We start from the raw sequence: 14,550 nt of genomic DNA, 5'->3' as shown, positions 1-14,550 counted from the left end.
TTGTGGCGCTCACCTGCACGGCGCCAAACACGCATACGACCATCATTGGCACCAAGGCAGAAGCGACTCTCATCGCTGAAGACGACACGTCTCCATTCGTCCCTCCATTCACGCCTGTCGCGACACCACTGAAGGCGGGCTGCACGATGTTGGGGCGTGAGCGGAAGACGGCCTAACGGTGTGCGGGACCGTAGCCCAGCTTCATGGAGACGGTTGCGAATGGTCCTCGCCGATGCCCCAGGAGCAACAGTGTCCCTAATTTGCTGGGAAGTGGCGGTCCGGTCCCCTACGGCACTGCGTAGGATCCTACGGTCTTGGCGTGCATCCGTGCGTCGCTGCGGTCCGGTCCCAGGTCGACGGGCACGTGCACCTTCCGCCGACCACTGGCGACAACATCGATGTACTGTGGAGACCTCACGCCCCACGTGTTGAGCAATTCGGTGGTACGTCCACCCGGCCTCCCGCATGCCCACTATACGCCCTCGCTCAAAGTCCGTCAACTGCACATACGGTTCACGTCCATGCTGTCGCGGCATGCTACCAGTGTTAAAGAATGCGATGGAGCTCCGTATGCCACGGCAAACTGGCTGACACTGACGGCGGCGGTGCACAAATGCTGCGCAGCTAGCGCCATTCGACGGCCAACACCGCGGTTCCTGGTGTGTCCGCTGTGCCGTGCGTGTGATCATTGCTTGTACAGCCCTCTCGCAGTGTCCGGAGCAAGTATGGTGGGTCTGACACACCGGTGTCAATGTGTTCTTTTTTCCATTTCCAGGAGTGTATATTCCCCACCTACCCTTTAACCTCAGAAGGAAACAAATGTGTTTGTGAAATATAAATTCACAGCCTCGTAAACACGTGTTGTGCTATTGCTGAAATTTGTTCAGTAAGTTGTTTACAGAGCTGTGTAGTCAAAGTTTTTGCTTCAAATGCTGTTTTATGATTTGAACTACCTAAAAAATTGATCAACAGTAACTGTTAAAGCTTTATTCCACTCCCAACCAGATACTGAAATTTTCTTATCACTAATTCTCAATGTTGGTTGCTAAATCTGTGCAGTAAATATTGCTTTTAGGTTTAGTATAAAGTTTGGGTGCTTTGCACTAAGTGAACTCATTTAAACTGAAACAGGCTCATTTGTTTTTGTGTATAATCTTGGGCAATTTATAAGTGGTTGCCACTGAGTCAGCAACTCGTGAGGCGAGTATGAAAGGTAGGTATGTTAGTGTCAATAGAACCACATCAGACAGGTACAAAAATGAATTAGTGCAATGCTATTGATGGTGGCCATTGGACCTGTGCCCTAATTGTAATGTCTTCCCACTGTCTCCAGATAAATAATAGCTTACCTGAAAGATCATCCTGTCTCATTGACTGTGACAGCATCAGAGAATGTGTGATGGTGCTTACTTAATCCCTCAGTCTCGATGATCAAAGTCTTGTAGAATATCTGTACATTGAGTTCTAGGAATTGTGCAGATAACGTATGTTGTAGAGATTTCCAAATAACGTGGCTTTTCCTCCACATTTATTACCATAACAAACATTGTGATGATCAGATCATGTTCACATCATGCTTTATGCATATATGTCTCTCCTCTTCATTGTATACTGACATGGTGTTATCATCGTCATCACTATATGAAGCTACAATTCTTTTTAGTCAAAATTTTAGTAGAACACAGTGGCTGTGGAGGAAACAGTGCACATACTAAAGTTCATCCGCATCATGGTCTAGTGGCTAGCATTGCTACCTCTGGATCACGGGGTCCCGGATTCGATTCCCAGCCGGGCTGGGGATTTTCTCTGCCCAGGGACTGGGTGTTTGTGTTGTCCTCATCATTCTGTCATCATTCATGAAAGTGGCTAGATTGGACTGTGTATAGATAGGGAATGTGCACTGGCACTGATGGCAACACAGTTGAGCGCCCCCACAAACCAATCACCACCACCACCACCACACACCACCACCACCACACTAAAGTTCTTGAGTTAGTCACCGATATGATTGAACATAAAGTGCATAAAATCTAAGTCTGAATTGAATAACATCCTTCGGTTCTAATAACATACTCACTGCTTAATAAAAGCAAATCAGATAATCCACACATACGTGCTGGTCACTTATACACTGTCTAAAGATTTTCATAGAAATATTAAATAATACAGACTTTGCGAATACTTAATAGCTGCGAAAGGGTCAACACTGTAATAGTGAGCCACAACTTTTCTGTACAAAAGTCAGCATTGTAGAACTAGGTCATGAACTCTGACATTAACTTGAATACAATCCAGAGCAACCACAGCTTTTCAAGATGTCACATAGATGTGAAATGGGTGCTAGCTGGTCTGTCTGAAAATTTTTGGTGACTCCACATAACATTTGAAAAATGGCTAGGTTATATTTTAATGAAAATACATAGATAAAAATCTGCTCACCAGGCGGTGGGAGAGGTCTCTCTCTCTCTCTCTCTCTCTCTCTCTCTCTCTCTCTCTCTCACACACACACACACACACACACACACACACACACACACACAAAAACAAAAAAGAATGATTTGACTTTTACAAGCTTTTGGAGCCAGTGGCTCCTTCTTCTGGCAGCCTCTCTTCTGCCAGAAGAAGGAGCCACTGGCTCTTAAAGCTTGTAAAAGTTAAACCCGTATGTGTGTGTGTGTGTGTGTGTGTGTGTGTGTGTGCCCCAGCCACCGCTTGGTGAGTAGATTTTTTATCTATCCATTTACATTATATTATCAATAACTGATCATGCTTGTTGTTATATTAGGTTATATTTTGCTACTTAGGAGCATAAGTATTAATAGTAATTTGGTTTATGAAATATATTTTGGGTTAACAAATTAGTAAAGTGTGTGTAATCATGTTAAACATCCACATTGGGAATAACCCCATTTAAGAGTGGAAGTACCATATTGAAAAGTATGGTAAAATATGCAAAAATCTTTGTTTTAATTAGTTAATGAAGTATGTCCTGTTGTGCAAAAAAAAAAAAAAAAAAAAAAAAAATCAGGTCCACATCATGTAAGGGCAAAGGCCAGAATCTAATAAGCACAGTGGCAAAAATCTACAATAGAAAACATGACTGGTAACAAACTTAAATGTTAATTATTGATAAGTTAATTAGTTTCAGATAGATCAAAATACTTTACTGAAGTTTGTCTGATGGATGGTGTCAGTATGATGGGGGGAGAAGTAAAGCTCCACTCCACACACGATACTTGCTGAAACATGAATGGCGCAAAAATACTAAGGTCTGCTGCCTCAGTGTAGACTACTATAGTATTGTTCGATAACAAATGTTAGCTGTAACAAAAGGAAAAAACAGACGCCAAAGTCTAAACTTCAGTAGGTTTGGACTAGGGATCAAGAAGAAAAATGGGTACATTTTGTACGGACTTCCATGCCCTCTGTCATGGATAATTAAACTTCCTAGGGTGTGTGGCCACATAATTATTGCTATAATCTTCAGTACTAGTGCCAAATTCTTTTTCATGAAGATTATTTTAAGTGTTTCTTGACATAATCCACTGTGAATCCTATGCTGCAGCTTTAAAAGCCAGAGTTTGCAGAGTTTTTCCATTGTGGTACCTATTTTTAATATGATGACTGATACCGGTTTGTAATTTTTCTTGCTCTGGTTGATTACGAATGTAAATATTTGGAAAGTCATTTTAGCAATTTTATTGCAAAATTATTTGTTATGCTCAGTTGTTGCCAGTTGGTTAGAACTGTTGATATAGCTTATTGCAGTTTACGTCTTGTTTGTTTGTGGGCTGGTAACTCATAGTAAGGGATCTTGTTCTCTTAAGAAGCTGAACGATTTGTTGTTCTAGCATACAGATTTTTTTATTTTTTGAAATTTATATATCTGTTCACACCAACAAGCTAGCAGTTATTTGACGTAAGTAGCATATTCTATTGCAGAGATGTCTGATCAAATATTCTATTGCAGAGATGTCTGATCTAATATTCTATTGCAGAGATGTCTGATCAAATATTCTATTGCAGAGATGTCTGATCAAATGTACTTAAAATAATCATAGATTACTCCTCCCCCCCTCCTCTCTCTCTCTCTCTCTCTCTCTGACACACACACACACACACACACACACCATGTTCAATTCTGCATATCAAAGGATACACAACTGGTAAAAAGTATGGCCCAGAGCTAGTAAGGATGACTGAATCTTAAATTTTTTTATTGCTACACATAGTAAAGCTTCGTAAATAACTCTTTTTTTTTTTTTTTTTTTTTTTAAAGCCACTTAAGAATTTTGTCACTGCAAGTCAGAGAGTGAGAGAGAGATCAGTGAGTTGATTCATATGTCTTATTTTTTCTCAATAATACCATGAGCAGATACGTTCTTCACGATTGTTTGTCAACCAATACAATGCACACTTTGATCATGTAAAAATTTTTATGAACAGTTGGGTCAGTTTAAAGAGTTGGGTCGGGTAATATTTTAACTACGGGGTCACAGTCCACATATTCTCATGAAGCTTTTAGTAAATAGTCCATTAGGCCTCAGAAGAAATGTTTATATTTTTATGTTTAAAAAAAGGCCTTATTAACACTTCGTTAATCTAAACATTTTTCTTGTTATGTGACCTTGCCTGTAAATTGTCACTCTGCAGCCATATTGAAATACAAATTAATTTATTAATTTGTAAATAGATCATTCAAAGCCATTACATCATACAAGCGATGAAAGCTACAAGTTGCTAACAGAAAAACAAATCATTGTAGCAGTGGAAAATGAGACTTGGGAGCAGTTATTCAAATTCATTTGTCTTTCTAGCACTCATCTCACGATCTTCAGCCTATGATTGTGTAGTGTTTTTTAAGGTGTTTCACTGTCACCAGTGACTGGCATTGTCAAAATTCACCCTCTATTGAAGGTGGCACGTAAGTCTTAGACAGCACCAGCCATTAGTGCTGTCAGAATGTAGGGGAAAACAATACCAAATGACTCTCTCAAAGCTCTTGAGATGAGTGTTGACAAGACTAGACATCCAAAAGTGACCATAAAAGCCTGAACATTTATGCTCAAATTTGTATTTGGGAGCTTTGTTCTTTTCTTTACATTGTTGCTGGTAAACCCTCAGTGATCGGATTGAACATGGATGAGCAACTATTTAAGGGATAAAGATAGAGGGTTGCTGGTACTGTATAAACAGATGTGAACTCATTTATCATTGCTGAAAAACTTGTAGCATTGGCATTTTCAAGGTGTGTGTTTCTCCTTCCTCTCGCCCTTTTGTATTTTGAGCCCTTCTTATGTATTATTCCTACATGAGATAGATACACTCATTCAAATGGACTTAACAAAGCTAACCAGATTTGTAGAAATGTCACTATACAAGTGTAAGTAGAGAATAATTTATATAGACCCCATTGCAGAACAAAAATAGATATCTAGATGCACATCTACACTTCAACAGGCCATCTTTGTGTGTGTTTTTATGGGGGAGGCGTTATAAAAGGGAATTGTTGAAACCAATAGTTGGATTTCAGAGAGGATAGAATAAGTGCATTGATAGGGAGATTTACGAAACTCTGGAAAATTGGGAAAGAATAAAACCGACTGAGAATGGTGCACCAACAGGAGCAAGGGATCTGAAAGAGCAAAAAGGTCCAGAGGTGGATCTAGGTGCAGCATGTGGGGGAATCCCGGAATTACTCCATCCCAGAATAGTCTGTAGAAGCATGAATTCCTTTGCCCCACCTGCCAGTGCTTCATTTAAACTTGCGTAATTTTTACTGCTTCTCTACCCCCTCTTTGTTTTCTGATGTTTTATGCCTCCTTTATTGTGATCTCAGTCTCTTATCTGTACCTGCTCATGAATTTCACTGGTCAGTTTTTATTTGATCTTTGTGTTTTTAATTTACTTTCTCCCTATTTTTTGTCATCTGTGCTCTTACTTTTACACTTGACATATACATTTGTGTACTGATGTTATTCTTTACTTTTCAGTAACTGGTAACTAGGCAGTGGCTAATTCGCTCCTTGTGCTGTACACTCCGACAAATGTTAACCCTTTTTCTTGTTCACGATGGCAGCCTTTGATATTGACCTGACTATTTCCCTAGGTTGTGCTCTCTTTCATTAGTGTCTTTATTTTTTGCCATTACATCACTTTTTACCTGAATTAATTTTGGTCCCATTGAGTTTTGACCTACAGTTTCAATTTTTTTAATTTCTTCCCACCCCTCTCTGTAGTGTGGATCTGCTGCCTACAGTGTTGTTGACCCTCATGAGCAATTATTGTATTGACTCAGATATGCATATATGCACTTAAGATGGTAGCCAATCCAACATTGTGTGGTTTTTATGTACTATTTGGTAGAACCTGTGACCGCACAGGGATCACACTTAGGCCTGACTTGGTAGGTCATTGCATATGCCAAGGAGTAGATACCCATCACCTAGGAGCATGAGGGCTTGTGGCAATGGCTATCATACTAGATGACCTTTGCTGTGGCTGGGTGGCATGCGTGGGAGAGCTCTTGATTGGAGTAGGTGGCATCAGGGTGGACATTTTGCACATGAAACATACCAGATTTACTGAGCAGGGTAGCACACTGGTTTGCACAATGGACTCACATTCGAGAGGACGACAGTTTTAAGCCGCATCCGGCCATTCTCATTTAGGTTTGCTGTGATTTCACTAAATCACTTAGTACAAATGCTGGGATGGTTCCTTCTAAAGGGCGTGGCCAATTTCCTTCTCCATCCTTCCCCAATGTGAGCTTGTGCTCCGTCTCTAATGACCTCATTGTTGATGGGATCTTCTCCTCCTCCTCCTCCTCCTCCTATCACAGTGAACCAACACAGTGGCAATTCCAACAGACAGGTCTTTACCTAATACCTGGTGTGTATCGGAAAAGAGAGAGAGGCTTTTATGACGACAAAACTTTTTTTTCGTTTTTTAAGAGGAAAAATATGGAGAAGTTGGGGGAAATTTTTCAAAGGATTTCTATTAAGGACACCTCTGCTCCTAATCTCAAACTCTTCAGGTGTATGAATGGCTGGGTGTCATAACAGTGATTATTGCCCCCACATAAAATTCTGAATATTGTACAGGAAGTTCTTTCGCAGGAACCTTACTTTTGAGACAGACAAGAAGCACCAAGCTAATCTCGAACAGCGAGGTTTATATTTTGTCAGCTGTATACAACAGATACACGCTCTTTCATCTTAGCCATTGAAGGAAATGTACTACCAGAAAAGTTAGTTATGGTGTACAGGTGTGATGTGAAACCTTATGTCACATGTGAGGTATTACTGATGTTTATGCTTGGGCCATCCTTCTTCATGGCCAGCCCTAAAATGTGATAACTGAAGATCACTCCATGAGGGTCGTTCTTTTGCGCCACCACGGTTGTGTGTCAGGTGTACTGAACTCCTTCCTCCACGGTCACTAATTTATTTAGTATTTAAAAAAGAAAAGAAAATGCCTGCCATACTGAGTCATCCTGTCGACATGATGACCAATTGTGCAAAAGTCGCTGCTGTCAGCAGTTCAAACCGGATATACCGACACTCTCCGGTCTTGATTCCTGCAACACCACTTCAGACACCTACCGGTAACAGAGCTCGTCCCCAGCATACCTGTCCCCTGAAACCAGCCAATAGCTAAATGAGCCACCCCTGTTAGTGGATAAACCCTCTTCAAGAAATTCAGCTGTGAAACAAGAGGTGGAGGGGGAGCACCAGAGGAAGAAGAATCGTCAAAGGTTATTCCAGTGACCCTGGAGGCGTCGGTTCCCCCACAATGCCGGATTCTGAGCCAGTGTTCATTTCGACATTGTCCTGCTCTCACCAGTGACAGACAGCAGTCTGGGGACATGATCAGTCCTCCTGGCCCCACACCTTCACCATGATGATCAAATGGACCTATAACAGATACTACATTTACCAGCCATAACTGCAGCAAGGAATTTCCTCTTGTTGTGCAGTGTGTATGACCCTCAAAGAAATAAGCTTCACTGATGTCCATTGCCCAGAGCTTTGTGGTTGCTGTGCATTCTCAGAGTTGTACTAGCCCCGGGCGGACAACTGAAGGTGTGTTAGTTGGTTCACATAGATGTCGTCACTGAGTGGATTCTCCTCTTTACCGTGTTCCAAGCACTAGTGGTCCAAGTGCAAACCATCCCAGCGATCAACACTTGTAGCATTCATTCACATTCAAGTAGGGCACTTATTTCCTTTAAGATGACCACCTTAATCCTGCTTTTCTTCTGCCTGAAGATTTCAGTGCATGCCACTCCTGTGGGCAAGTAACACTATCTGGATGGTGTCTTCTGATCAGCTTCCTTCCGATCTCGCTCTGTGCCTCCTCAGTGACAGTACTCCTTCCCTCTTCAGCACTGCTCATGGCGGTATTAAAACTATCAATCTTATAATCTTTTCTCCCAACCTTGGTGCTTTGGTATGTTAGTCCCTTCACGATGATCATTGGCACAATGACCACTTGCTGGTGGTTATGTCTCTTCTTTGTTGCTGCTAGATAGCCCAATTAGCTTTATGCTCTCTTTGAGAGCAACTGGCAGTTAAATATCTCTGCTGTCACTTTCACCCCCTTAGTGCGATCGAAATTGGACTATGGAAGCATAGTTTACTCCTCTGCTCGGCCGCCTATTCTTCGGCGTCTCGACTCTATCCACCACCGTGGATTGTGTTTAGTGTCTGGAGCTTTTTACACCAGCCCTGTGGAAAGCCTTTATGCTGAGACTGCTGAACCTCCCCTGTCCAATCGACGAGCTGTCCTTCTGAGTCGTTAAGTTAGCCATCTGTCTTCCATGCCTGCTAATCCGGCCCATGACATTTTTTTCGCCGCCTCCTTGGATTTAGGGTATGCAGGCCGCCCTTCCTCCCTACTACCACCACCGGGAGTCCGCTTCCGTCAACTGCTCCATTCTCTTTCTTTCCACTTTTCTAAAACTTTCTTGACAACTTGGGGTACAGCTCCGCCTTGGCTCCGTCCCCGGACCTGCCTGCTCCGTGACCTTTGTCAGTTTCCCAAGGATGGTACCCCTTCACTTGTTTATCATCGGGCATTTGCCGCTCTGTGTGCACAAATGAAGGAAGCCACATTTATTTACACTGATGGCTCAAAAACATCGTTTGGTGTAGGGAGTGCCTATATTGTTGGCGACATCCCAAATCGATTTCGGCTTCCCGACCAGTGTTCGGTTTATACTGCGGAGCTTTACGCTGTTCCCCAGGCTGTCGAATACATTCGTCGCCCTCAGCAGATACAGTATGTTATCTGTTCAGATTCTCTCAGCTCTCTCCTCAGTCCCCAAGCTCTCTACCCTGTCCACCCTCTGGTCCACCGGATTCAGAACTGCCTCCACTTGCTCCACTTGGGGGGCGTCTCTGTGGCATTCCTCTGGATCCCAGGACACGTTGGTATCTGTGGAAATGAGGCGGCCAATATAGCGGCCAAGGCTGCAGTCTCTCTTCTTCAGCCAGCTATTTGCATGATTGATTCCCTTCGCCGATCTACGGAGTGTTTTATGTCATCGTGTTGCTCTTTTATGGCACACACACATTGGTCGGCACTTCCCAATAATAAATTGCGGGATGTGAAAGCTCTTCCCTGTGCTTGGACCTCTTCCTCCTGAACGCGTCGGCGGGAGGAGGTAATTTTAACTAGACTCCGGATAGGGCACTGTCTATTTAGCCATCGACATCTTTTAAGTGGCGATCCTCCCCCACTCTGTCCCCACTGCCCTCAGCTGTGGATCGTAAGACACCTTTTACTTGAGTGCCCCTATTTTACTCCGTTATGCACCCGTCTACAGCTGTCGCCTGATACATCTTCCAATTTAGCAGATGACACGCGCTCAGCTGATCGCGTTCTCGAGTTTATTAGTGCCAGTGAGATGACATCAGTCATTTGAAGCTCTTTTTGGGGACAACCAACCCCCTTCTATAGTGTTTTTTAAGCTTTTCTTCTGTTTTTAGTTTCTCCAATTTTTTGAGTTTCGTTCCCATTGCTGCTGGTTTCCAGTTTCATTTTTTTACCTTTTCCTCAGTCACAGACTGGGCGCTAATGATCGTAGCAGTTTTGTGCCCAAAAACCATAACAAAAAAAAAAAAAAAAACTTTCACCCCCTCTGTCAGTTTGCAGCTGCAAGGTTGTGGGAGACATCTCCAACACAATCGGCTGCACCAGTGGAATTGCTATTCCTTTTTCTTCGGGTACACTCTACTGCCGGCCAGCCCCACGATGGACCACAGACATTGCAACAATTACTCAAGATGTCGTAGGCCCCTGCAACTTATTGAGTGGCTCCTTCGCTGACCGCCCTCCTCACTTTTAAGCGGCACTGTATGAAGGCTCGTCACCTACTTAAGCGAAGTAAGAACGTGCGCCACCTTCTGCCAGGTATGGGCCAAGCTCCATAGTCCAATGGGCCACCAAAGATCAACCACTATTCAAAGTTTCCTTCTTCATACCTGTGTGTCTGTTCTGGCTGAACACCTTGCAACCAACTTTAAGCCATTGTCAATGCCCTCCCCTTACCTGGCTACTTTCCTAACATGGAAACAAATTGAATACATCTTCCTATATTTCAGCCCCTGCCAAGCTGAATTATATAATGAACCTTTCACTGACTGTGAACTGCATCAGACTCTTGCCTCATCTCATCATATGGCCCCTGCCCTGATATCAATTCGTAATGAGATGATCAGACATCTGAATGTTACTCAAAGTTTACATCTACTCACTGTCTTTAAACATATTTGGCTTGAAGGTGTCTTCTCATCACAATAGCAAGATACAATCATCGTCCCAATCCTTAAGCCAAGCAAGAACCCAACGTATATTGACAACTACCATGGTGCAAATTAGTATGCGCATGCATGGTTTTGTTTAGTGATGAAACCCACTTTCATTTGGATGGGTTCGTCAATAAGCAAAATTCGTGCATTTGGAGGACTGAGAATCCACATTTCATACCAGGAAGTCTCTTCGCCCTCAATGGGTGACTGTGTGATGTGCAATGTCCAATCGTGGAATAATTGGTGTGATATTTGTTGATGGCATGAAGACTATCAAATGATATGTAAAGGTTTTGGAAAATGATTTCCTCCCCATTATCTGAAGTGACCCTGATTTCAAAAAGATGTGGTTCATGCAAGTGGAGCTAGACTCCATTGAAGCAGGAGAGTGTTTGATGTCCTGGGGGAGCATTTTGGGGACCACATTCTGGCTGTGGGGGTACCCAGAGGCCACTGGCATGAGCCGCCATATTCTACAAACCTGAACACATCAGACTCCTTTATGTGGAGCTATATGAAGGACAAGGTGTACAAGAATAACCCCAAAACCATTGCTGAGCTGAAAACAGCCGTCCAGGAGATCATTGACAGCATAAATGTTCAGACACTTCAGCGGGTCACGCGGAATTTTGCTATTCGTCTGCACCACATCATCACCAATGATGGCAGGCATATCAAACATGTCATAACCTAAATCCGAATGTCTGTAGTGACGTTTACATGTTGAATAAAGTTTGTGCACGCCTGAGTTTGTAACTAATAACTAATTTACTTTTTTTCCATATAGTTCAATAATTGTCGCTCTGTATGAACTTATAGTGTGTTTATGGTGTAGCCAATAGCCATAAACAGGGCCCAACATTTTATTAAACAGGTATCTTTGGGCCATGTTTAAATTTGTGGTGACTTGATGAGCATTCTCCGTGCTTTTGATCAGTGTTACTCTTGTCACCCTGTGATATGTGCTATTTATGACCTATCCTTGAACTTTGTTATGCAGCCTGCTCAGTTGTATATCTCTGGACCCCCTAGGTCATATGGGTATCCCTGGGAATGAACTGGCAGACTTTTTGGCTAAAGAAACGATTGCTCATTCCACATTTGCTTTGATGATCCCAGGTGCGGATTTGCGAGTGCAAATAAGGGCTCTGCTCCTGCTCACTCAGAAATGGAATAACATGGTGGATTACTGCCTCATCTAATAAACTCCACACCATCAAGAAGACTACCACTGTATGGTACTCGTCATTCCAGTCCTCTACTATGTTGCATCTGCTTCGGTCATCCCCAGACTAACTATAGTTTTAGTTTATGTAGCAAGCCACCCCCAAAATGTGAATGCAGAGTCTTGCAGACAGTAGCTCAGATCCTGGTGGAATGCCCCCTCCTTATGGTGCTCCATGGTAAATGTAGTCTTCTAAATTCTTTGCCTCTCATATCACCATATGATTCACAGTCAGTTGAACCGGTTCTCTGTTATCTCCATAAAAAGTGGTTTTTATTCAGAGATTTAAGGTTTTAAACTACCTTTGTGGCGAGGGCTGGGTGGTTCAAGTTGGGGCAGCTTCCACTGGATGCTAGGTGTAGGGGATATGCCTCCTTTGCCAGCTGCATCTTCCATTCCTATTTTACTCTGTTTTAAGTGCTTGTTAGATGTTTGCTTCTTTTCCTGCCCCACCCTATTTTCCATTTTAGAGGTAGCAATCTGTTAAATAGTGGGTGTTCTTTAGTGCCTTGGTTCAGGGATGGAGCCTGCCCCTTTCACATGCAGAGCCCTGTGGATACCCACCTGCTGCCTTCCCTGTTTGTCCCATCTACTTTCTATTTTTGATGGTCCAACTGATGCCCATTACATTTTTAGCCTTCTCACTTTAGTTCTGAATGTCCTGACTAGAAGGCATCCTTTGCTCAGTCTTCGCCCTTAATTGTGTGGCAGGGGTCAGGTGCGGGTGGGATATCTCTCGCCATGGATGAGCCCAGGGGGCCACTTTTCTGCTCTGATCTGTGTTCTGTCCCATTTCATATACTTCTGAAACTATTTCTCAGCTCTGATACCATCAAAACACGTCTCTGGTGGACATCACTGACTCCAGATGACCTACCCCTGGGCAGAGTGACTTGAAGATGACCTTCACAGCTTAGTCTCTTAACCCACAACTAACTAACCAACCAACCATGATTTTATGTATTAGTTTTCATAATTTCCTAACATTATTTAGTTTCTTTGACTATTTTTCACATTACAGTACTTCATTGAGCACTCTATGTTCATTATTTAATTGTTTTATGTCTTTCCATTAAACATTAGTCAACAGCCAGAAATGTCTAACTTAATTTGGTCTTTATAGGTTAAAATACTGGTACCAAACAGCACTGCTGGCATGATTATCGGCAAGGGTGGGAATTACATTAAGCAAATTAAAGAGGAGAGTGGTTCATACGTCCAGATTTCTCAAAAAGCAAAAGATCAGACTCTTCAGGAGAGATGCATAACTGTCATTGGTATGTATGCTGTTTCCATATTTTCAAATTATTCAATTTTATTTGATGAAAGTGAGTAATATAAGGTTTTAAATAAATGTTTTTCTTTTTGTACAGGTGACATGGAAAGCAATAAGACTGCTTGCAGAATGATTTTGGTAAAAATTGTTGAAGACCCTCAAAGTGGTAGTTGCCTTAATGTAAGTTATGCAGATGTTTCTGGCCCTGTTGCTAATTATAATCCAACAGGCTCTCCATATGCTAATAGTGGACAGCATACACCTATGCATTCTGGTACATTCAGCTCAACTGCCAGTCTGAATACTACAGGTGGGTTGCTTGTTTACACATTGGTGTTAAATAGTTTGGTTATTGTTTTTGATCACTTGCAAGGTGCCACTGTCAGATTAATCGCACGATTGCATATTGTAAAACATTTAAAAATTACCATCACTACACACACACACACACACACACACACACACCATCCCGTCCCACCCCTCCCCTCTCTACTTCTCCCCTTGTGTGGTGGAGGGGCTTCAAAATTATATCCGATGGGCTCTATGGAAGGTGCAGATATGCAGCAGTAACACACACTTTTCAGAGCATGACTGTCATGTGCAACAGAGAGATAAGACAAGAGGTCATCAGTGGCAGAACATAAAAATGAGTGGACGGGTATATGAAATTACAGCATCCTTGTATATTTGCTAATGAATTACTTACCATAACATAAGAGGGAATTGATGTAATTGATAGAATGGCCCGTTAGTGTCAGTGATGGATACAATCTTTCTTTGTCCTGGTTGGCAACTATAGTTGTCCTACAGCATTTGTGCTTGTACAGCTGCTGTAAACATTGCAGTTGAAGCATGAGAGACACTTGAAAATATAAACTGCCTCCTTGAGTTTGAAGGGCAGTGATATTCCACAGCAACTGGTTTCTTCATGTTCATCAATCTATCAGTAAAATAAAACCAAAACTGACCACCAATAAAGCACTTTATTCATGTATTCCTAACCTTAGCACCCATTCAAATGATGTATTTTATGAAACTATTGGGATGTGATGTAGAGCAGGGGGAAAAAATATATTGAAAGACAATGGCCACAGATGTCTTCGTTCAGATATAAAATTCCCATATTCTGTCTGCTTTAATAAATGATTTTGTAGGGTTAAAAAATATAAACAGGCAGTTTGAGAGCATGTGTCTGGAGATTTCCTGTAAGTCTGAACTCAAAACTTTTGGAATGT

General features: G+C 42.3%; 1 protein-coding gene across 4 annotated transcripts in view; it reads left to right on the top strand.

Moving 5' to 3' along the window:
- LOC124612250 (RNA-binding protein Pasilla) overlaps nt 1-14,550 on the top strand; it is an 83,035-nt gene that overhangs the window by 48,797 nt on the left and 19,688 nt on the right. For all 4 annotated transcript variants that reach the window (XM_047140327.1, XM_047140326.1, XM_047140325.1 and 1 more), the window contains 2 exons: nt 13,163-13,316; nt 13,413-13,625. In XM_047140327.1, coding sequence (XP_046996283.1) covers nt 13,163-13,316; nt 13,413-13,625 — 367 coding nt within the window. The remainder of the gene's footprint in view (nt 1-13,162; nt 13,317-13,412; nt 13,626-14,550) is intronic.

This window comes from Schistocerca americana, chromosome 4 (assembly GCF_021461395.2).
Source record: "Schistocerca americana isolate TAMUIC-IGC-003095 chromosome 4, iqSchAmer2.1, whole genome shotgun sequence".
Taxonomy (NCBI): Eukaryota; Metazoa; Arthropoda; class Insecta; order Orthoptera; family Acrididae; genus Schistocerca; species Schistocerca americana.
The sequence above is the reverse complement of the archived record's forward strand: the minus strand, read 5'-3'. Positions and strand labels throughout refer to the sequence as shown.